The sequence below is a fragment of the Solanum lycopersicum genome, chromosome 3 (genome assembly GCF_036512215.1).
Source record: "Solanum lycopersicum chromosome 3, SLM_r2.1".
NCBI classification, from domain to species: Eukaryota; Viridiplantae; Streptophyta; class Magnoliopsida; order Solanales; family Solanaceae; genus Solanum; species Solanum lycopersicum.
The window spans coordinates 56,842,750-56,865,776 of NC_090802.1; the positions used below are offsets into that span (position 1 = coordinate 56,842,750).

At 29.4% G+C, this 23,027-nt stretch overlaps 1 protein-coding gene across 1 annotated transcript; it reads right to left on the reverse strand.

Annotated features, from left to right (window-relative positions):
• Positions 1 to 5,472: 5,472 nt before the first annotated feature.
• LOC101263799 (trans-resveratrol di-O-methyltransferase) lies at positions 5,473 to 12,870 on the reverse strand. The gene is made up of 2 exons (XM_004235287.5): positions 6,124 to 12,870; positions 5,473 to 5,933 (listed from the first exon to the last, which is right to left on the reverse strand). Exons 1-2 carry the CDS (start codon positions 7,156 to 7,158, stop codon positions 5,631 to 5,633), a joined length of 1,338 nt encoding a protein of 445 aa, XP_004235335.1. The 5' UTR covers positions 7,159 to 12,870; the 3' UTR covers positions 5,473 to 5,630.
• Between the last annotated feature and the right edge of the window lie 10,157 nt (positions 12,871 to 23,027).

Below are 23,027 nucleotides of genomic sequence, written 5' to 3' on the forward strand. Positions count from 1 at the left end.
CTTTTCGAATTAATATAATGAATCTTTTTTTAAAAAAATATTGACCAAAATTTATATTATGTTATTTGATTAAAAAAAAGGAAGTTGTGACCATTAAAAAAAAGAAAGGGAGGGAATATATTTTTTTGTTCAACCATCATTTGTCAAACATGCTCCTCTAATTAATGAAATGATAGATAACAGAATTTAATTTAATTAATGAAATGAGAAAAGTAGTAAATGATACTATTTAAGTGTTTTTGTACTTGTTTTTTTAGTCTTCTTAGATTAGATGTCCTAGACTTTAGGATCACCATGGATATTAGCTACATAATTTACTTGTAATTAGGAGGATGAATAGCATGGAAGATAATCGAATATCATATCAAAGTTATATTTTTTGATATTAAATTATCGTAAATTATATTTGAATATATAGTTATATATATATATATATATAAAAGAATATATATCAGTATACATGCTAATAAAAAATAGAATAATAATATTAGACAAAGTTAATTATTTAAAATTGAAATTATCTTGATTAAAAATATTCTTTTAAAATGATTAATTACAAAGAATATTATTTGTACTTACTTTTGAATATTCTAAATGTGTAAGGTATTTATAATATAATAATTAATTTTTTTTTTTAAAAAAACAAAGTTATAATCCCCTATTAAATAAGTATAAGTTGAAGTCGACTTAATTATTTACCGTATCACAAAATATAATAATCAAATTTTAAAATAGTGAATCATATAAAATTAATTATATATGATAAATGACAACACATTAAAAATCAAAAATTAAAATTACTGAACCAAAATTTTCAATTATGTGTTGCCGTATTTTTCTTTTTAGTTAGTTTTTAAAAAATGTCTTTTTTCCTTCTGAACAATATTTTAACATTATTTACTATTAATGTTTTATATTTAAACTTATTTCGAGAAGATCTAATAATTGAATCACGTGTTATATTATTAAATTTCGATTATCAAATATTATATTATTCACCTAAACTTCATATGAGTTCATACAAAAATTGCTAAACTTCTGACGAACGCATAATCAGAATGGTAATTACATTCACCCCCTTGTTGTTAAATACTTTTAACACTACATTACTTATTATAGTAGAACAACATATGGTAAAAAATTATGAATTCTATTAAAGTAAAAAAATATGTGGAGTCATGTAATTATTAAATTTAATGAACAAAGCATTAGACAATGGTTTATATATTGGTCAGAAACCCACCTACCTCTCTGGGAATATTTAACAAATAGCATCTTTTGCATTTATTACAATTTACGAAGCAATATTTTTGGGTAAAGGTTACCAATTGAAATCGGCCCCTACATCATTTCACAAAATTTTCTAAAACATCAATCACACTGTTTTTCATCCTAAAATTAATATCACTTCCCCTAACATGCAGAAGAAAAAATTTTAAAATAGGCATAATACATAAACATGAACCCTAAATTCAGCGTCAGCTAATAACTATGGTCTTCACTTAAACGTGTATAAATTTAATAAATAGACATATTCATCTTACATGACATCCTACATGATAATTTTATCTCTTACGTGATATCATACATGTATTATGTCATATAAGATACGTGTGTCTACTTGTCCAATTATATACAAGTTTAAATGTCTACTTGTGCACACACAAAATTGGAAAGCATAGTTGTTCGCTAAAGCCAAATTAAGAGTCATGTTAATGTGTATTATGCCTTTAAAATAAGTGTTATCTTAAAAGTGTAGGATAGAATTTAATATAATTTTTCAATAATAATATATTTGTATTAAATAATTACTTTTTCTTAATATATAGTGCATAATTTTCAAGAGAAATTTAGAAAAAGTGTAAGTGCAGTAGATGTCCACTATTGTTATAGGTAGAAATATACTTTTATTAAAAAAAATAAATATATTATAAAAAATTATAACTTTGAAAAAATTAATCTTGATTGCTATCACGAAATATTATTTTTGCCATGACTATTATAGAAGGACCTCGTTAATATATATATATATATATATATATATATATATATATATATATAAATGGATCTTATACATGATACTACAACCTTTTTCCTGATTTAACAATGTTTAATAATGACATTAATGAATGAAGGATTGTGTTTAAAATAAGTTGTGTTTGACTTAAAAAATTTAAATTGTCAAATTTAGTCGTTTGAACTGAAGAAGAAAAGAGAAGCTTGTAGTAGCTAGAGTTTGAAAGGAATAAAATGTAAAAGAGGCTACGGAAGACTGAAAATGACTTATATTTCAGATCTCACCATACAAAGTCCAAAAACATACAATGGAGGACTTTTTTTTTCTCCTAAAATATAATTATAAAAAAAGAATTCCAAGTTTTCCTTTTGGGTGGGTTTATGGGGATATTAAGAGGTTTTAACCAAACTAAGCAATTATATAAAGTCATTCACCAAAATAATATATTTTTCTAAAATTTTACAAAACTAGTATAAACGTATTCCACAGTAACATTTTAGGTTATATTTTATTTTTTAAAAGTTGATGGCGTCAGATTGATATACGTTACTCATAGTAACGTTTTACTCCTAAAACGTTACTGAAAATAACGTTTTAGGAGTAAAACGTTTCTTACAGTAACGTATATCAACCTAGTGCTATTAATTTTTTTTTAAAAAAAATATATCCTAAAATGTTACCATGAAATACGTTTATACAAGTTTTGTAAAATTTTAAAAAAATATATTACTTTGATAAATTGTTTTATATAATGGCTTAATTTGGTTAAAAATTCGGAAATTAAAGGTCCACGAGAAGAATATAAAGAAATGTTTCTCAAGGTATAGGTGGATTTCCATTTTATTATAATAATAATATGGTGGTCCTAGGTTTATTGTCAAACTAGGACTTTTTAATGTATTCTTTTCAAAAAAATAAAAATAAACTAGACAGTAATTATTTCAAAGGGGAATACAAATTCTGAAATTGATACGTTCAAAATTTGATTAGAACCTAAACCAATCATATATACTTTTAAATGAAAAAAAAAAGAATAAATAAATTATGTGTTTCTCAATTAACTGTTATAGCTAATCTTATTAACGATGGAGGGTTTACATAATTTGGAAAAGAAACAAACTGACTTGATTCATTGAACTCTCATTCTATAGGCAAGGACACCCCGTGTGTTTTATTTTCTCTGTTCGTTTTTATTTATTGTATTTTATTTTTTAAAAATTAAATTACATAAATTTTAATTTGACATTTAAAATATATTTTTGAATCATATTGATATGCGAAAAATTACTAGATATAGAATTTTCATACAATTTTTAAATATGAAAGATTAGTTTAAACGACTTAATAATCAAAAGGTGAAGTACATTCCAAATTCCCAATCATGATTATATGCTTATAAAGTAAGTATATATTTTAATTATTATTAATAAAAGTACTGAGGGAGAATCATGAAAGTCACCACATTCAATGTGGTAGGTAATGGGGTGGGGTTGCATGATGGTATTGAGATATTAATAAAATTGAGTATTATATCAAACACAGTATTCTTAGTTACTCCATACAATTTGAAATTACGCATAACAATAATAAATAACCTTCACATAGCCCAAAAATTAGCAAAAAACACTTTACATCGATGTGGCTTGCTAACTGTAATTCTAGTCAATCACCAGAAAAGTGAAGATGCTTAGTTGATAAATAATTAGGACAAATAATATAAATAAAATACTTTTACGACTAAATGATCGTTTGTCTCGTATAGTTTTTAATGACCAAAATCTCTTAAAATTTTATAAAAACACGGATACATAATAGGGCTGATACAATAAAAAGGCGGCGAATACATTATATATTTTTGTCACATTTTTGTATTCGCCTCATTTTTTGTCACATTTTTGTATCCGCCTCATTTTTTATCACATTTTTTTTATCTTCCTCATTCTTTGTCATATTTTTGTATCCGCTTCATTTTTTGTCATATTTTGTATCCGCCTCATTTTTTGTCACAATTTTGTATCCGCCTCATTTGACTTAAAAATAAATTTTTTAGATATTTTAAAAACTAATAGGGAATAAGAATAATAAGTGAAGTTAAGGGAGAAATTTTTGTCATTTTTCCTAATAATTAAGCATAGATTACGGGAAGTGAAACAATTTGCAAAATTATGATATTTTTGGAGCCCAAGTTGTTTGCTCTAATTGAGAGAAAGGTGAAAGACTATTTGAAAAATACAAGTATGATGGGCCTATAAAAAGTGGAAAAGGAATGTAAAACTTTTACTTATTGAGGCCATTTGGTTCAAACATTATTTTCATACAATTATTTATTAAATATAAATAGACTATTAGATACAAATTACTCAATTTAAAAGGATATTTGTATTCAACCAGTATATATAATCATTACATTCCTAGTTTCCTACCCTACAAAAATTTATGAATATTTAGTGAACTTCTTAATAAGATTTGAAGAATTAAAATCTCTTAATCATTTATATTTGGGTCTAAATTCACACATTGTGTTGTAGATTCGTTATTTGTATTCTTATATTCTATCTGGCGTAAAATAATATTAAATTCACGTATAATTAGGATTACCTATTTTTTCCTCATTAATCACCAGGTCAATTAAGAAGAATTTTTTCTTTAAATTAAGAAAACAAGAATATGCCTCTTTAGAGTTGATGCCTGATAGGATACGTTGTTATAGCCACTAAATTAATAGTATTATTTCAATTCAGATTTGGACTTGAAAGTTAAAATAGTGTCGTCTTCAAATCTAAATTCGGTAGGAGATACACTCTTAGTTAAGAATCATTTTGATTAATTTTTGATGTTAAATTAAATTAAATTTAGTAAATATTTTAAAATTTAAATTTAAATATTTAAAAGTTATACAAAAAATATCATAAGCCACAATTCATCTTATATTAATATAATAAAAATAAATCTTAAAATTTATATAATTTGACTTTCTAAAAGCAAAAGGTGATAAATAAAAGTGAGAAAAAAAAACTAGTTACCTACTTTTAGGGGAATTTTAGTCAAAATGGTGCAAAAAAAACTTAAGTTTTAGAGTAAAAGAACCGATCAATAGGGGTAATATTACTTGTACATTTTTCGTTGACTTTATTAAATTTAATGCTTTGAGAAATATATAAAGATAATAAATATGTAATATTTAATAGCAAGGTAATATAAATACATAAAGTAAATTATTTCTTAATTTTTTAAATTAAACAAATATTATTATTGGATGAATGAAATATTTGGTCGGTTTAATTGTCTTTGTCTCGTAGTGGGCAGTAGGAGTAATAATAGTCATTAATCATTATTCACTATAATCAAACTTGACTTCCAATTTTCTAAGTAGAGAAAAGTCATGTAACATAAGGTTTGAATTTTGAGCTTATATAGGCTTGGGCCTCTCTTGGACTTGGTTTACACTAATGAAATCAGCTAAAAACTAGTATATTATTCATACAAATTCATATTTGTATAAGTCGCCATTTTAAATTTTTGTTTTATAAAAGATAATAATGAATTGCAAGAAAAATAGAGGTTCAAAATGCATCACCCAGCTATTATTCTATTTGACCAACTCTATGTATTATCAAGGGTAAACCTCAATAACAGACCTTAATCCCAAGATAGGGCTAATTTTGTAGTCACTAAATCCAGCATTAGAGAAGAGTTTAGCCCATTCTTGTTCATTTCTTTCTTTTCCAGAAACATGAACCATCATCAGTACGTCTGAAAACAACTGAGTTTCAAATGATTTGTTATCTCTTTTCTGATTATCAATCACAATGTCAATCACAATCACCTTTCCTCCATTCTCCTTACTCGGAATTGCTTCTTTGCATTTCTTCAGTATCTTAACACAATCCTTATCGCTCCAATCATGTAATATCCACTGCTTGTCATAAAATTCATTCAAAATGTAAACAAGACAAATCGAAAAAAAGCTAAAATCAACATAACTTTTAGTAGCCCATTCAAAAACAAATTGTAATCAAATTAATGGGTAATAACGGGTCAAATTGCAATTCAAACTATTATCCTGACCCAATTCATTTTGACGCAAGCAAATTAAGAACGAGTACCTTTAGTAAAATTGCATCGGCCGAAGGAACAAACTTAAACATGTCTCCAGCGATATAGGTCAAGTTTTTGCCACCTTCCAAGCCTTCAACCACATGGGGCAGATCGAAAACAGAGCATTTCAATTCTGGAAAAGCATTAGAAATGGCTTTTGCCACAGTTCCAATGCCGCCTCCAACGTCCACCAACGATTTCAATCCTTCAAAAACTCCCTTACCATTTTTAATCAACACGCTCATGATCAATCGGGCGTCACATCCCATAGCTTCGTTAAATAAATTGTTAAGCCTCTGCTCATCCCCTGCATATTCAAACAATGGCTTACCATGAGCAGTCGCGAATGGGGTAGAGTCCTCGTTCGCGAACCATTCACCGAGTGAGTGCCATGGATCCATCAAAACTGGATCCAATTGTGCTTGAACGAACGGGGCTAGACTCAACGGCTCGTTTTTAAGGAGGAGACGCGAAGTCGGAGTAAGTAAATACCCTTCTTCTCCTTGAGTAAAGAAGCCAGCATGGATTAGAATACGCATGAGACGATAAATACAATCGTGACCTTTTGATTTGTTGATAGGGAGAGCATTCACTAAATCGGATTGGGTCATGGCTCGGCCATGATTATGAATGATATCTGGAATTCCGAGCTGAATTGCACATTTGAGTGACATAGAATTGATGTAATTAAACACATGGTTCGCTATGTGTGCTTGAGCAGCAAGGACTTCATTAGTTTCGTCTCCAATATTATTAGGCAATGCCATTTTTTCTTTTGAGATGTGTAATGTTGTGACTAAGAAATCTATATTTTTTATAAGAGAAATTAGATAAATAACATAAGAATTAAGGCGATTCACTGTACATAAATTTTGATTTCTTAAGATATGGTTAGTATTGTGATAATTATCAATTTCTTTGGATTTATCTATTAGAAAGTCATTTGTATTTAATGCTTTTTTCTTCAAAATATGAAATGTTATCTTGGTATATCCTTCACATTTTGACCAAAATTTTCCAGTTGGAAAATTGTACAAAAACATTTATTAATTTTACCTAATCTTCCTAATTTTAAACATGATTAAAGAAGATTTTAATTTGCATACACTTAATGCATTAGGAATTTGGGATCATTAATAAAAGGAAAATAAATATAAAAGAGGCCGGTTCCTCATAGGAAGATGAAGAATAACATTTCGAATAATGCACAAACAGGGGAACATAAGATAGAGCATTGGCTTCTATGGTATGCTATTGGATTGTTACGTAACGGCGGGTATAAATAGTCTATTTCACATAGTTTAGGAACAGTTTTAGTCATTTTTCGTTGATGATATGAATATCCATATTATTTATCTCCATATCTCTTTTCTAGTGGATGATATTTATATTTGTAGTCACTAAAAGAATAGTTTTGCCTATTCTTGTTGCGTTTTTTCTTTTCCAGTAACAACAACCATAACAATACTATGTCAATGGATGATCACCTTCCCGCCATTCTCCTTAGTTGGAATTGCTTCTTTATAATATATTTATATTTTATAATATAAGAGCAAGAGGAGAAATGCTTAATTATTATTATTATTAAAGAGAAATATGTAAACCTCTATAATGAAGTCTACTCGTTAATAAATATGATTGTATTTACAAGTCCTAATCATTAGGGGAAAAAATGAACTAAATTAAGTTTGCCCAGAAATTTAAGATAATAAAGAATAAATTTTAATAACGTGGACGTTGTTTCATTTTGAGGCCTTAAACAAGTCACATGGAACATTGTTTAATATTTATTTATTTTATATTGTATTTAAATAGTAAAAAAGAGAATGTGCTTTAATTTTCTTTTTGAGAAAAATTAATATCAATCTTACTATATTTTAGTGAATTGTTGAGAACACATCTTCTAACTTTTCGAAAATGAAAAGAAATTTCTAATTTTATCTCCATATTCCTCTCCCAAATATCTGATACTTATAGATATTATTATCAGTTTAATCATCTGTCTCAAACATATTTGTGTGGAGTTCTTTCATCCATGATTCTCAATTATTTATTTTATTTTTTTCTTGGACGTTTTCTTCTTTCTTTTTCTAGGTTTTTCTTTGTTCTATGTTTCAATTTTAAAATTATATTCAAAACATTAAAATGTTACGAGATCATTATATACCTAATCAAGGACGGAGCTACACTCTCGTTAGGATGTCCAATTGGACGTCATATATCAAAAAATTGTATCACATTATAAATAGTGTAATTACAAAACGATTAAATTATATTTTGAACACTTTTGACACAATGACATGTGTGTAAAGGCATCTTAGAAAAGCTAAAATATGTTAATTTATATGTATATCTATTTTGAAAAACTGACAAAAAATATAATTAATAGTGTACCTATAAGCAGGATTGAAGTGTTATTGTGCTACTGGTACAAGACAGAGGAATCATGACCACAAGATTAGGATTTTGACTCTTAAGTTAAAGTATTAAACTTCTTATTTATTTATTTTAATTTTAACTTAGAGATCATATGTGATGCACTCAAATATAAAAATAATAATTAAAAAAATAAAATAGGAAAGCAAATTTAAGAAAGGAACACACTGATGGGGAAAATAACTATTTGTGATACATACTTATCTAAGAAGATTTAGGCCACCGTTAATTTGTCCAAAAAATCACAATACGCAATTATTTTTACAATTTAAATAGTTAGGAATGTAATGTAACAATCGATAAATAATATAATAGCTATAAGCCAGGACAAAATTAGGAAACAAGTTATAAATTATTGCAGTAAGGGTAATATCACTTTCTTTTAGATGAGAACTTTTTTTTATTATAAAGAACAAAATCTCAAATTATGTTAATAAATAATGAATTCAATGTACATCAAAATATATAAAGATAAATAAATTAAATTTAAGCTTAGAAAAATAAAATAGAAGAAAAAGTCTGATCGAGGTGATAAATTGGTTAAACTTTTCAATTGTCATGTAACACAAATTTTTTTGGTCATAGTCAAACTAAAAAAAGTATTTAAAATACAGTAGAAAAAAAGCACAAAGATGTAAGTGAGGGAAGATAATATTTTGAAGTAATGAAGAAAAATATGAATTTCTTGCATGTTAATTGTTTTTTATCCTTTCTAAAAGTAAAGGAATATATCATTTTACTAGCTGAGTTGGGAAAAGTCCCACTTTTCTTGTTTCGTTCACGCGTATCGAAATTATATACGTAATTTTTTCTATTCATTTTTTGTCGAATTTAATTATTTGTCTGTATAAAATTATCTATTTATGATCAATTTCAAAAGGAACAAGGGTGTATCAATTTTGATTTGTTGATAGGGAAAGCGTTTATTAGCTCGGAGAGGATCATGGCTCGGCCATGGCTATATGTGTGCCATGGAGTTGATGAAGTTGAATACTCCATATGTGTGCCACAGCAGCCAGAAGTTAGAATATATGGTTTCATATACCGTTTTAATTTGTTTCTATAGTTTGACTTAACACAAAATTTAAGAAATAAAAAGAAATTATAATTTAGTTTTTTAACTATCGTAAAAATTATCATAACCATCAACTGATGCATTTTAATTAAAAATGAAAAAAGATCAGTTTATTTAAAATAAAAAAAAATATTACAAGTTTTTTAACTTCTATTTACCATTCTACATCCGTCTCAGGTATGTAGTGATATTATTTTACTGAATATAGAATTTTAGAAAAAAAAATGAAAAAGTGAAAATTTTGATTTATATCAAATAATTTGCGGTACTTATTTTTAAATTAAAAAGCGTAACAAAAATATTCTTTTAGAGGTTGACTATTAAAGAAAATGTTTTACGTAAATGCGAAAGTGTATCACGTAAATTTGAGGAAATGAACCATATACTAGCTCCGAAAATTAGGAAACAAAGTTATGAATTGCCTTCTTTTACACTTTAAAATGGAAATGGAAGAAAGAAAAAAGCATTCCAAGTTGGTGAATAAAGAGTCTAGATACGTATTGGAAACCAAAATAAAAATGGAAAGAAAAAGAATGAAAATTAACTCAAATAAAGAAAAAGGACGAATATTCAGGAGTGGAGCTGACCCAACTAGTTAATTCGGAGAAACAAATCATGTGTATATATACGTATAAAATATGATCTTTAAGATAAATTTAAAATAAAAATAGTAAAATTTAATATTTTAACTAGATTCATGTCTAAACTCTAAATAAATAATGAAATTTAATGTACTTTCAATGTGTTGCAAACAATCACAATATGCAATTGTTTTTATCATCTAAGTCCTTTGGAATATAATGTAACAATCGATGGATAATATAATAGCTATTGAAAACAAGTTATAAACTGCAGTATAAAGAAATTGAAGCACAAGACTTTCTTCTAGATGAAAATTTTTTTTAATCATAAAGAACAAAATCTCAAATTATGTATATCACGTAACTAAACTCTAAATAAATAATTAATTCAACGTACATTAAAATATAAATAAGTAACTTAAATTTAAACTTTAAAATAAAATAGAAGAGAACTCATTGCCTATTGTTTTATCGAAAAAGGTGATTTTCGAAAAGAGTTTGTTTTTAGACTTTTAGGAGTCGCCACTTAATTTTTAAGAAAAATCAAGAAAACTTCGTTTCTAAACAACTTAAACAGAAAAATTGTTTTGAAACATTTTAAGGGTTCAAGATTCCTATTAGTATCTTAAGAAGGTGTAAGGCACCTAAGACACTCCGTTAAATACAGTTTTCCGACGATTAACTTATTTGACTATTTTGTTTTAAAGACTTGCGAATTTTGAACTTCTTAAGATATCTAGGAAAACTTTATAAATTTGAAACATTTATTGTTTTAAGATTCCGTTAACATTAAAACTTTTCGAACTTTAATTCTAAGTGACTTTCAAATTCGAACGCCTTTAAAGTTTCGATTTTTTAGTTTCGAGTTTGATAAAGCAAAAGGCGTTTGATGGGGTTTGGATTCTTCTAATCCTAAGCTAACGACATTTAAAACAAAAACGTCAACAAATAGCAAAGAGAGATAGAGAGAGAGAGGGAGAGAGAGAGATTTGGGTCCAAACTCGGGTTCTGTTCGCCTTGACCGAGTTTTGGACCCACCTGTTTTTGGGTTTTTTAATCCATTTTACCTGTCCTAATCTAAACATACAAATATACAACACGAAAAAATATGAAAAAAAGAACAACAAGGGCTTATGCCCAAAAATACAAATTTTAAAATAAACTTTAGGCTCTCTATGGCCCACAACTTCAACTCTTTGGTTTGCTTCAAATTCTTTTAACTCGGGATATGTTCGTCAACTTCATGACTCGACTCTGGGACAGCGATATGAATAGAGGCTCAACAAGAGAGCGCGAATAGAGGAAATGGGGTGCGTGGGGACCCGATCCGAGTTCATGTATAGAAAGAAAGGACAGAACAATAAGAGATTAGTATCGGTCCATGTTTGAAACTATGTCATGCAATCAAAACAAAGCAAAATGGAAATAGAAACTAAACAAATAAACAAAGTGAGGCAAAGGCGCACGATTAGTTCGCTGCTATAAAGTTGTACAAAAAATGACAAGGAACATAATAGCTAACACTTATGATTAAGCTCTGCAGGTTATAACAACTCCAAAATGGAAACTAGATGCACCAATTAGACCAGTAAAGCGATTCACAATTGGTGGCTGGAAAACATTTATTGCCTAAGCTAAATCAACATAATATAGCTCAACGGTGAAAAGAGTTTGCCCCGAAGGCGGACTACTGAATGTTATACACATTTTATTAAGTTAGCACTTAAACGCTACTCCACTCTACGCAAGATAAATTCAAAACTAGCCAAGTCAGACTCAAAACAAGAAGCAACTCATGACCAGCGTGCGTAATAACACGAAATCATAATGTTTAATACGTTTTGAAATCGAGCAGCCAGCATAGGTGATATTCTTATATTCACGGCAACACAGACTCTATACTAAACGTTCATATACCAGCCAAAACGATTCACAACAGACGACAAGTATTTTCTAGCATGAAACGTACATCAACAGCCAGACCGATTACTGTGTTAGCGAAAAAGTAACCAACAGAGGAAGCCTACGACGGAACATCCTTTCTCATCCGACATCGAAACAAGATGAGACTTAACGAACGACGATTAAATACTTAACATGAGGAGAAACCAAAGACGGAAACACAAGCATAGCAGCAGATGAACAATAGTATGTATAACAGTTCAGACTATCACTAGAGAAAAATCAACAATCGTAGCTAAGTATCAGTACATCGACAACGGCAGCAAACATCCAACACAGCACGACACCATTTTCAATCTTTAATCTATCACATTGGAAACGAGAAGACGGAGAAATCAAGTGGAAGGGTGTTTACCTCTTCGAGTGCAGCGAAACAGGGACGATGGCGAGCAAACGACCGTTCCACCACACGATCGCGAACAGACTTCAGCTTCAGGCGAAGGGGCAACTCGACAGTCCCGAACAATGGAATCGAAATAGGAAGGGAAAGGAGAAACTGACGAAGCTCACTGTCTGTTTATGAACTTCCTTAAAACTCTCTTCTTATCTATTCTTAGTTTCACGAAAAAAAAAACTTCGTATCTTCGACTTGATCGAGACAATGCCAAACTTAAAGGAGATTTTTCGATAATCCTTCCAACCAAAATTTCTAGCCAAATAAAATCTCAGTCAAAAATAATCCAACCTAAAATCGCTCCCCCTTGATGACTGAAAATGGAGGGTATTTATAGAGGGAGAAATGTCGGATTTAAGGGGTTAGGAGGGTGGGTGATACGATTTTCCGCCCATTTTTGAACTCAAAATCGAAATCCATTTGGGTCAAACCCACAAGGCAATTGCGTGTTGGCGAGGGCGACAGAGACGTCTCGCAGACCTGCTTGACAGCGGCAGGGTATGGGTCTCTGTCGTTACGTCTCGCTCACGCGAAATGGAGGGGGGAAGGGAGAAGAACGTGGGGTTGTTGACGCGATTTCTGGGGAGTTTGGTCTGTTTTTCTGGGTTTCTGTCGAGAGGGGAAGCTCGCGTGGGGGAGACGCGGGAGAGAGGGAAGGAGAGGAGAGAGCGTGGGGAGATGAGGGAGAGAGCGTGGGGGTCGCGTGGGTTCTGAAATTTTTTCGCGTCTGCACCTGTTTCTGGAAAAAGGGACGTGAGGAAGGGGGGAAGAGAGAAGGGGGCTGGGTCGGAGCGGGTCAAGAGATTTGGGGCTGGGTCGGGTAGGAAATTAGGGGGTTTGGGTTGGGCTGGATTTAGTTATTAAAGTGGGAGATGGGTTGGGTTAAAATTAAAGGGAGATGGGCCTGAGGTGTAATTGGGTTGAAAGGAATTGGGTTGGGAATAAGAGTGGGCTGATGGTGGAGTGGGCCTGGGAATTAGGAATACTTAAGATACACAAATATACATATACATATATGTATATACATATATGTATATATATATATATATTTTATTTTCGCAAGATTTGTAAAACTAATTAACTTTAAATAATTTGAAAAATTCACGAAGCTCGATAATTAATTTGTACCGACGTGGGTCAAAAATTGGGTGTCAACACCTATGACATGTAACACAATTTTTTGGTCATAGTCAAACTAGCAAAAAGTACTTAAAATATAGTAAAAAAGAAATGCCCAAAGATTTACCGATGGGGTGGGGGTGGGAGTGGGGGTGGGGTAAATATTATGAAGTAATGAAGAAAATATGAATTGTTTGCATGTTAATTGTTTTCATGCTTTCTAAAAGAAAAAGAATATATTATTTTATTAGAGTTCAAAGCTTTACACTTTGTTTGGATCATTGTTACACATTGTTTCATAATGTATTGTATTGTACTCTATTGTAATATATTGTATGTTGGATATAATGTTTGGCTAGATTGTATAGTTTGTTATTGTTTAATAACATTTTAATTGTTTGGTTAGATTGTATTTTACTGTATTGTAATTTACAAATTTACTTAAATATCTTTAATTATTCTATGATAATAGGTTTGATTAGATTTAAATAATTTAGGTAAAGGGTAAAATAGTATTTTGAAATATTATTTAAAGATATATTGAAGAAAAAATTAAGTAACAATGGAAACACACCAAATTGGTTGTTCCATAAAATAAGGGTTTTCATTGTTACGTGACAACGAAATTTAACAATAAAGTACAATACGTTTTAAATAACAATCAAAACAAACATTGTAGGTGTAGCAAAGATACAATACAATATAATGGGTAACAATGATCCAAGCAAAGTGTAAAGGGTAAAAAAATTAACTAAAAATTCTAAAGGGGTACATTATTTTTTTTTAATCAAAAGGACAAAATCTCTAGTGACGGAGCGATTTTATTTTCATGCCATTAAGTTCTCAAATCGCTAGTCTACCAGCGATTTTATTCATATTCTTTTTCTTTAAAGTAAACTACTTTTTTTTTAAATATAGCTGTCAATTATTTTTTTTAAAATTATTTGATGTCGGTGATTTTTTTTTTTAAATAATTAAAATCAGCGTTTTTATAAAAAAAAGTTTTTTCTTTTATTTAAACAAATTGCTTCTAGTAAATTTTTCTTTTTAAAAATATCCTTGCCAATTATTTTAAAAGAAAGTCGTATTTAATGTTGCTGATTTTTCTTTTTTGTTTTTGATCAAAATAAAAATCTTATTACAATTTTCCGTAAAGATTTCACCAAATGATTATTCTTTTACAAAATCCATTTTTTAAATCACTGCAATTGCGATGTTTATATATTAAAAAAAATCGTTGCTAAGGCAACGTTTTAGTGAATTTTTTATTATAAAAAAGTCGCTGTTTTGTGTTTTAAAAAAAATAAATCAGTGCCAATATGAAAATGAGGAATAACATATGCATCATGATTAAGGGTAAACCTCAATAACACTTGGAATTGCTTTTTTACATTTTTTCAGTGTCGATTCCTTCTCAGCGTATTCATAGAGAGAATTGCCATGAATATTCGCAAATGGAGTACAAGAGTCATCATTTTGAAACTAGAACATGCATGAGACGATAAACATAATCGTGACCTTTTGATTTGTTCATAGAGAGCATTTACTAAATAAGATAGGGTCATGGCTCGGCCATGAATATGAATGATATCTGGTATTCCTAGTTGAATTGCACATTTGATTGACTTGGTGTTGATGAAAGGTGTTGAAATTGGGTCTTACGCCTAACTCACGTCCCAAAAGTTAGCTCAAAGGGAGGAGGATTGCCCAAGCCTTACAAGGAGTCCACCCATCTCATTAACCACCCTTACAAGGAGTCCACCCATCTCATTAACCACCGATGTGGGACATTTGTTATTCTTTAACACTCCACCTCATGTCCAGTGCTTAGCATCAGGTGCGTGGGTAATGTTGAAATTAGGTCTTAGGCCTAACTCACACCCCACCAAAAGCTAGCTCAAAGGGAGGAGGATTGTCCAAGCCTTTACAAGGAGTCCACACATCTCATTAACCACCGATGTGGGACTTTTGTCATTCTTTAACACCTCACCTCACGCCCATAACACCCCACCTCACACCCAGTGCTTAGCATCTGGTGCGTGGGCAATTTTGATTTTGGGGGACCCTAACATCAGGTGTGACGGACTCTGCTCTGATACCATGTGAAATTAGGTCTTAGACCTAACTCACACCCCAAAAGCTAGCTCAAAGGGAGGAGAATTGTCCAAGCCTTACAGTGTGTTCACCCATCTTATTAACCATCGATGTGAGACTGTTGTTATTCTTTAACAAAAGATTCAATATGTGTGCCTGACCACACAATACTAGTCTAGTTTTCTCTTCAATATTGTCATTAGGCAATGCCATATTTGTGAGATGCTTAGAGTTTTGATAATTGTCAATCGAGGTGTGAACTTACATATCCCTTATATAGAAGTAGGAGTTGAATTGTACGAACATAGCTCCAAAAAGTTGTACCAAAAGCATTTCAAATTATACTATTAAGGCCTCATAATTTTTGGCCCTATTTGATTGGCTCTTGTACACGTGGAAGGATAATAATTTTGGAATTTATTTACTCTATTATATAAGCCAACAAGCAGTTGTACGAACACTGCATGATTAATTGTACCATTAAAGTAAGTTGAATAAGGATGTATTAGGAAATCAACATTGTATGTAGTCTTGCATGGTTCTTTTGCGTGTCCCCCACGTGTCCTCATTAAGATTTGATTTCATTGCATGTCGATAATCTCTCTCTGTCTTTGTTCTCTCAAATTTTCTGTCTTTTTGTCAATCACACTTTTTCTGTTTTAGTAGCTTCAGATTTTATGGTGGTTTATTCTAAGGTACTTTTAGTTTGTTGAATGGATGGTGGTGATTCTTGCAGGTATACCCAAAATATAATGATTTATATTCATGCCTCTTACTCTGGTTCCATTTAGGATTGGAATAATTTCAGAGAAATTGAATGCCCTTAAATTTTTGATGTTTGCATGACATGTAGATCTTCTTTTGATAGGACGTGGAGTGCAAATGTGGATGTTGACCGCATGGTAAGATGAAGGCTTGAACAATTTTTGATGATCTTAGTCTAACATTTGATTATAAAATGTTCATGTCACTTTTCAATCAATAAATTCAACCCAAACTCTATAAATTATTATTGTCAGGTGTGGCCAAACTTGTGAAAGTGTATGCTACTGATGCTTCTTAAATTTGCTGGTAAGTTTATTATATGTGGATATATTTCAATTGTAAAAACTTTTCGGTTTATATTGACCTAAGGAATGTTATGGTTCTCCTCTATGAATAAGAGTTAAAGGAGTAATTTTGTGTTTATGCTTAGAAAGCTAATTCACTGGAAGATATTCTCTTCTACAAAAAACTTACAAATTCTAAAGAATATTTAAATTTAATGTCTGAACATTGCGATTTACCATAGTGAAAATCTGCTAATACCATTGTTTATAATTTTATATCTTTATAATGTATTTCTCTCGAGAAATAAAGATAATTTCGGGATAATTTTTCAGTGTAGCTTCTGTTGGTGTAAAATACCGCAAATAATAAATTACAGTTGAAATAAAATGTACAAAAATTGAATAAATTATCATTTAGGCTAAGGTGCGGATATTTCATGTTTAAATCAAGTTGGAGATGAAACTTATTACATAAATAACATATAATTATCTAATGACTTCATTTGCAACTCTTTCTCCCCTACATTTCAGTGTTATAGTAGAAACATCCCCTAAACTATTTGATGTTGGAAGTTAGGGGTTTTCAAATATAAAAAAAATGGGAATATATTGAGATTTTCGACGCAGTTGAGTTTCCTTTAGTTTCTTCTGCTTATGTCTTTAAAAAATTTAGAGCCATTTAGACTATTTTTTATTTTACTAATATGCACTTTTATAGTTTTATTACACGGAAGAAGTAGCTAAAAATATGATTTGAGAAGTAAATACAACAATTTACATGTCAATCTCTTCAAAAGTACAGTTGATAACTGGTAGTTAAGACATGAGACACCGGAGCTGATCTTCAACGGATGAATCAAGGTTAGATTAATTAGTTAGTTGTTCAAATTATATCCAATAATATCATCATTCAACTTAGCTCTTCTCTATAGAAATTTAGAGACTATGATTATATTATTGAATGGATTAATAATCTCTATAATACTATCCATTGGTTCTTCTCTGTAGAGCCTATGTTAGATTATTGAACAAATTGAATATTCTCTATAATACTATTGATAACCAAACTTTTTTCCTAATGACCTCAGTACTTGAAATCGAATTGTGTGATGCATCACATGATAAATTTGTTGCCAATGATGCATGAGGTTTATTTGTTGAGGTTGACAAGATGTTAGATATGAAGTTCAGAATTTGTCATTTAGCCCTCTATTAAGTCTTTCCTTCTCATTAACTCCCATCACACGCAAGATCAATTCTTTTAAGTGAATCTTTTTATTCCATTGCTAAATGCTATCGCATATATGGTATATGGCATGAATATTCTGTCATGTATTAGCCTTTTGATTTCTACACCAGATTATGGTTATCAGTGTCTTTATATCTACCTTTTCTCTGACCTAAAATTATAACTTGTGTTGTGTTTTAAGAAAAGGCTAAATCAGACTTCATAATCTTTTTTTCCCCGAGATATCATTTTGTGTGTTATTCCAGATAATGAAGAATATAACTATGTTGCATTTCAATTTTGGGACCCTCTTTGAATCTGGTCAGGTTATATTGTATGTATCAATAATGAAAAAATAGTTTCCATATTGATAATTTATAGGTTTTACTTTCTAAAATGTGCAAATGCTGCTCCAAACAAGCTATTTGTTGGTGTTGGTGACTCAAATGCTGATCACAAGTGTCTGTAAAGGCATGAAGATATGGACATTGTTCGTAGTGTCTATTATGTGTCTCCCAGCAATCCTAGTTCTGATGTTGCTGGAGAAATGGTTGTTGTTTTAGCTGTTGCCTCATTAGTTTTCTGGTCTGTTGATCAAGCTTATTCGAAAAAGATATTTGGAAATGCAGTTAAAGTTTTTACGTTTGTAGTTCAATACAGAAGGTCTTATAGTGATTCAGTAAGCTCTACACCCTTGGTAGCCATAACAACTAAATGTGGACGGAGGTAGTATGATATTAAATCTATATTGCAGTAACCATTGGATTGAACTTGGTGAAGGTTTTTAGAAGACTAATTACTCAGATAAATTATAAATTGAAATGATGTGCCAAATCTTTAGCAAACTTTGATATTTAGTTTTAAGCGGTATTTTTGCACTTTCTTTTAGTAGTCACTCATTTACAAGTGTTTTGCTCTTGCAGGGAGCCAATCTTGATGATTCCTTTGAGAATTCACAAATTGAAAGATCAATATTGAGAAATTATTGGCTTTTGTTATCGTTGTTGATTTTGTCTGACTGCCCAAAAAATCCAGGTAAAGTGAATTTGTTGCTTCCATATAATATGGTGTGAAATGTCATGAATATGAGTTATTTTTCACTATAAATTTTCTCAACTATGATACTGGATAGGCTATAGCCTATATGCTAGGCAAGTTTCTAAGTAATTGAGTCTATTCTCCTGATTTGGGGCCCTTTCAAGGATGTGGAGTAGGCTGGGGAAGATGTAGCAACATTATATATGGAAGATCTTATAGGTGAAAATTAGATATTTTGTAAGCTTAGTTTCTTTAATCATCTCACAAATACATTTGCCTTATCAGTATACTTCATATTTTCTATTTTTTGAGCAGTTAAAGTTCCTTTTATTATGAATAATGATTTGTGAAGTTTCTACATAACAGAATAATGTTCTCTGTTTTTTTTTTAATTGTTAGGACATACTCAATTCGAATAATTTCGCAAACAAATGGATCTGTGGTTATGAATTCTGCGAAATGCATCTGCACTATTTATTTGATGAGACATTTATCGAGTCTTCTTCATAGTAGTATTTGATTTGAGTAATGTGTATACAAAATTTAGGAAGATGATAAGTTTATACTGTTCAACAATTAAGGTTTGCTTAATTTTGCTTCAGGTTCTTTGTCAAAATCTTAGCTTGTGACAGCAATGCAGGGAGAACTTTTGATGGATAGGTTTTTCTTTGCATTCAACTATTGAAGATTTATTTAGTTCTTCTTTATTTTACCGGAACTACAGTGATTACAAAATTCTTTTTTTATATGATGTAATGATAATTAAAATGCTTTTGATTTAAGTGTAGATGAACAATGACACGGTAAACAAATCAAAATTCAAGTCATTTTCTCAACAGTACACAAATATACGTGTTGGGCCCGTGCTGGCACGGGTACGCCCATCTAGTACACATATATATATTTCTTTTTCTATATAATAGAATTAGACAATTTTTAGTATGTTTGTTTTTTTGTCAACTAATTATTGAATAAGGATATTTTGGTCATTTGAACTCATCAAATTGATAAGGTTGTTGACCATTCTCTTAGATAGTACGTGTGTGTTTTCAATGTGAAGATGAACAAACACACAGCAATTTTAAGCTTGTATACACTCTTTTCTTTTCCGTGATTTTATTTAAGTTTATTTCTTCTCTAAAGATGCATCCATATATATATATATACAGTTTTCAATATGTTTACTTCTTTGTTGAATAATTTTAAAATAAGGATATTTTGGTAGTTTAAACTCATCAATTAATAAAGTTGTTGCACATTCTCCTAAGTTGTATACATGTGTTTTCAATGTGAAGATGAACAAACACGTAGCATCTTAAGCATGCATAACATTTTTTTCTTTTCTCTGATTTTATTTAAGCTTTTTCTTCTCTAAAGATGCTTCTATATATAGTTTTACAATATAAGGATATGTTGGTCACTTAAACTCATCAAATTGATAAGGTTGTTGTCCATTCTCCTAGGTTGTATATGTGTGTTTTCAATGTGAAGATGATTAAACCGTAGCATTTTGAAGTTTGTATGATCAATTTTCTTTTTCATGATTTTATTTGAACTTCTTTTTCTCTAAAGATGCTTCGATATATAGTTTTTAATGTCTACTTCTTTTTCGATTAGTTCTAAAATAAAGATATTTTGGTCATCAAATTGATAAATTTATTTTTTCCATTCTCCTAGATTGTATAAGTGTGTTTTCAATGTGAAGATGAACAAATATGTGCTTTCTTTGTCTCTAATTACTTATCCATTTTTGAATTGACACAACTTTTAAGAAAGCAATTATTGGCATAATAAACTTATCATTTCACCCCTTATTAATTATGAAATTGGTGCATTAAAATTTAAGATTTTTAAAAAGTTCTGCCTATTTCAAAGTAATTAATAAAGGATATAATTAAAAAAAATTATTTTATAATTTCTTCAGTTTAAACTATACGTTAAGAGAAAAATAACTATTTGAAGATATTAAGAAAATTAATAATTATAAATTCCTATAAAAATATTATAAGACAAAAATATATATACTAAACAAAATGCATCGCAAAAGATCAAAAGAAAAATATACCATGATAAGTTAAAGTAAGAATTTTGCCATCAATGTGACCTAAAATATGAAACGAAGCCCACATGTTAATTCTTGATGTCTAATAGCTCAAATATACTCTCTCTTTTTTAGGAATTTGTAATGGAAAAATAACATGAATTAAAATCAGGGAAACTTATATGAAATAGCAAATTATTAATTTAAATTAAATACTACGATCATAGTTTATTTCATTTATAATTTGCAGTAATATTCCATTTTCTTGTCATTTGATTCGGTATACAATTAATCATTTTATGTATAGAATTACCTATTGATATATAAATATATAAAATGTATTTACGTTTGTATAAAGCGAGAGAAAAGTGTATAGAACCTCTGAGCTCTACCCTTAACCATCAATTTTAACATTTTTCATTAATAAAATTGTAATTGCTTTTTCATAATAAATACACATAATTTGTCAAAGTCTAAAACGAAGACGGATTCATTTAGTGGGCTTTATTAAAAGGCGTATAAACATGTTCGTTTCACTTATAAAAGTCTACTTAATCAATCAATTGTTTTTTTGGACTTCATTTTATGAAAGCATATTAATTTGTTTGAACCTTAATGATAAGATTGACTTCTGTATTACCCAATTTCTTTTAAAATATTCAATAATAATATCGATATGATTGGAATTATTATAACAGAAAAAAAATCCCCAAGGACGGAGAAGACAATGAAATGCTCTGTTTGTAGTGAAAGGCTATCCAGTCCTTTTTCAATTTTTCAAAGAAAGAATGCTCAGACCTAAAGGACATTCGTATATAGTGAATATTATGTATAGCGTTGTGTAGAGCAATTCAATTTTTTATAAAACTAAATAAATAAATATTTAATATCGAACGATTATAACATAATAGGAAGTGAAAGACAAATAATAAAACATGACTAAGTAAAATTTATTTAAGTAATTAAATGCATTTAATATTGTCTAGTAGATTAATGATGGCTTAAAGTCAAAATTGAACAAAGGTCTTAAACTTTTTTTTTGAAATAATAATAATAATTATTATATTTTCTATATATATTACTCGATATTTATTTTTTGATTTTCTACTCGATGTTTGAAGTTTATATGAAATTTCAATGTACATAACTTTACTCAAAATTCGAATTTAAGCTTTTTGATTAAAAACGAAACACTTTCACCATAACCCACGTTGATACTCAATATTTTCCTATTAAACTTGAACCTAAAATAACTGTTGTTGTTTTTTTAATTTAAACCTATAGATCAATGAAAAACACGTAAAAGGTCAGAGACATAAGGGGACGCGTCACACTTCGTATTCATGTAACAACATTACACGTTACTCTTGGTACGTCCTTCTAAGTTCATTATTTCAATGGTGCATTGCACCTATCCTTTTATAATTTCTGATTAAATATAAATTTATATTAAAAATATTTTATATTAAAAGATAATTTTATATGTTTAATTAAGAATAAATGAAATATTTATATTTTTATCACCATATTTGTATGGTATTTTCAATAGTTAACTCACTTGCCAAATCTTCCACAGATTTGTATTCTCTTAATTTAATAATTCTCTTTAAATCCCCTTTATTTGCACATGCACTTTGCCCGCTTTGCTTTCTAAACAAGGACACTAATTCAAATTGGTTACAATAATTATCTTTTTTTTTTGACCGACTTTGATAATCTCAAGAAAAAGTAATTTCTAAATAATTTGGCAAAGGTAGTAGTAAATCGACAGAATTTGGCGATGGATTGAGTTTAAAAAATCAGCTACTTTATTTGAATTGAAACATTTTTTTACTATATTCGTTTAATTTTATTAAAATTTAAATTATTTTTGTTCAGTATTATAATTTTTAGTA

Coding starts and splice junctions, on each gene's coding strand:
- LOC101263799 (XM_004235287.5), bottom strand. CDS start 7,158: ATGTTTTTGTACAATTTTCCAACTGGAAAATTTTGGTCAAAATGTGAA. Junction 5,934..6,123: donor CCGATGCAATTTTACTAAAG/GTACTCGTTCTT, acceptor TATGACAAGCAG/TGGATATTACATGATTGGAG.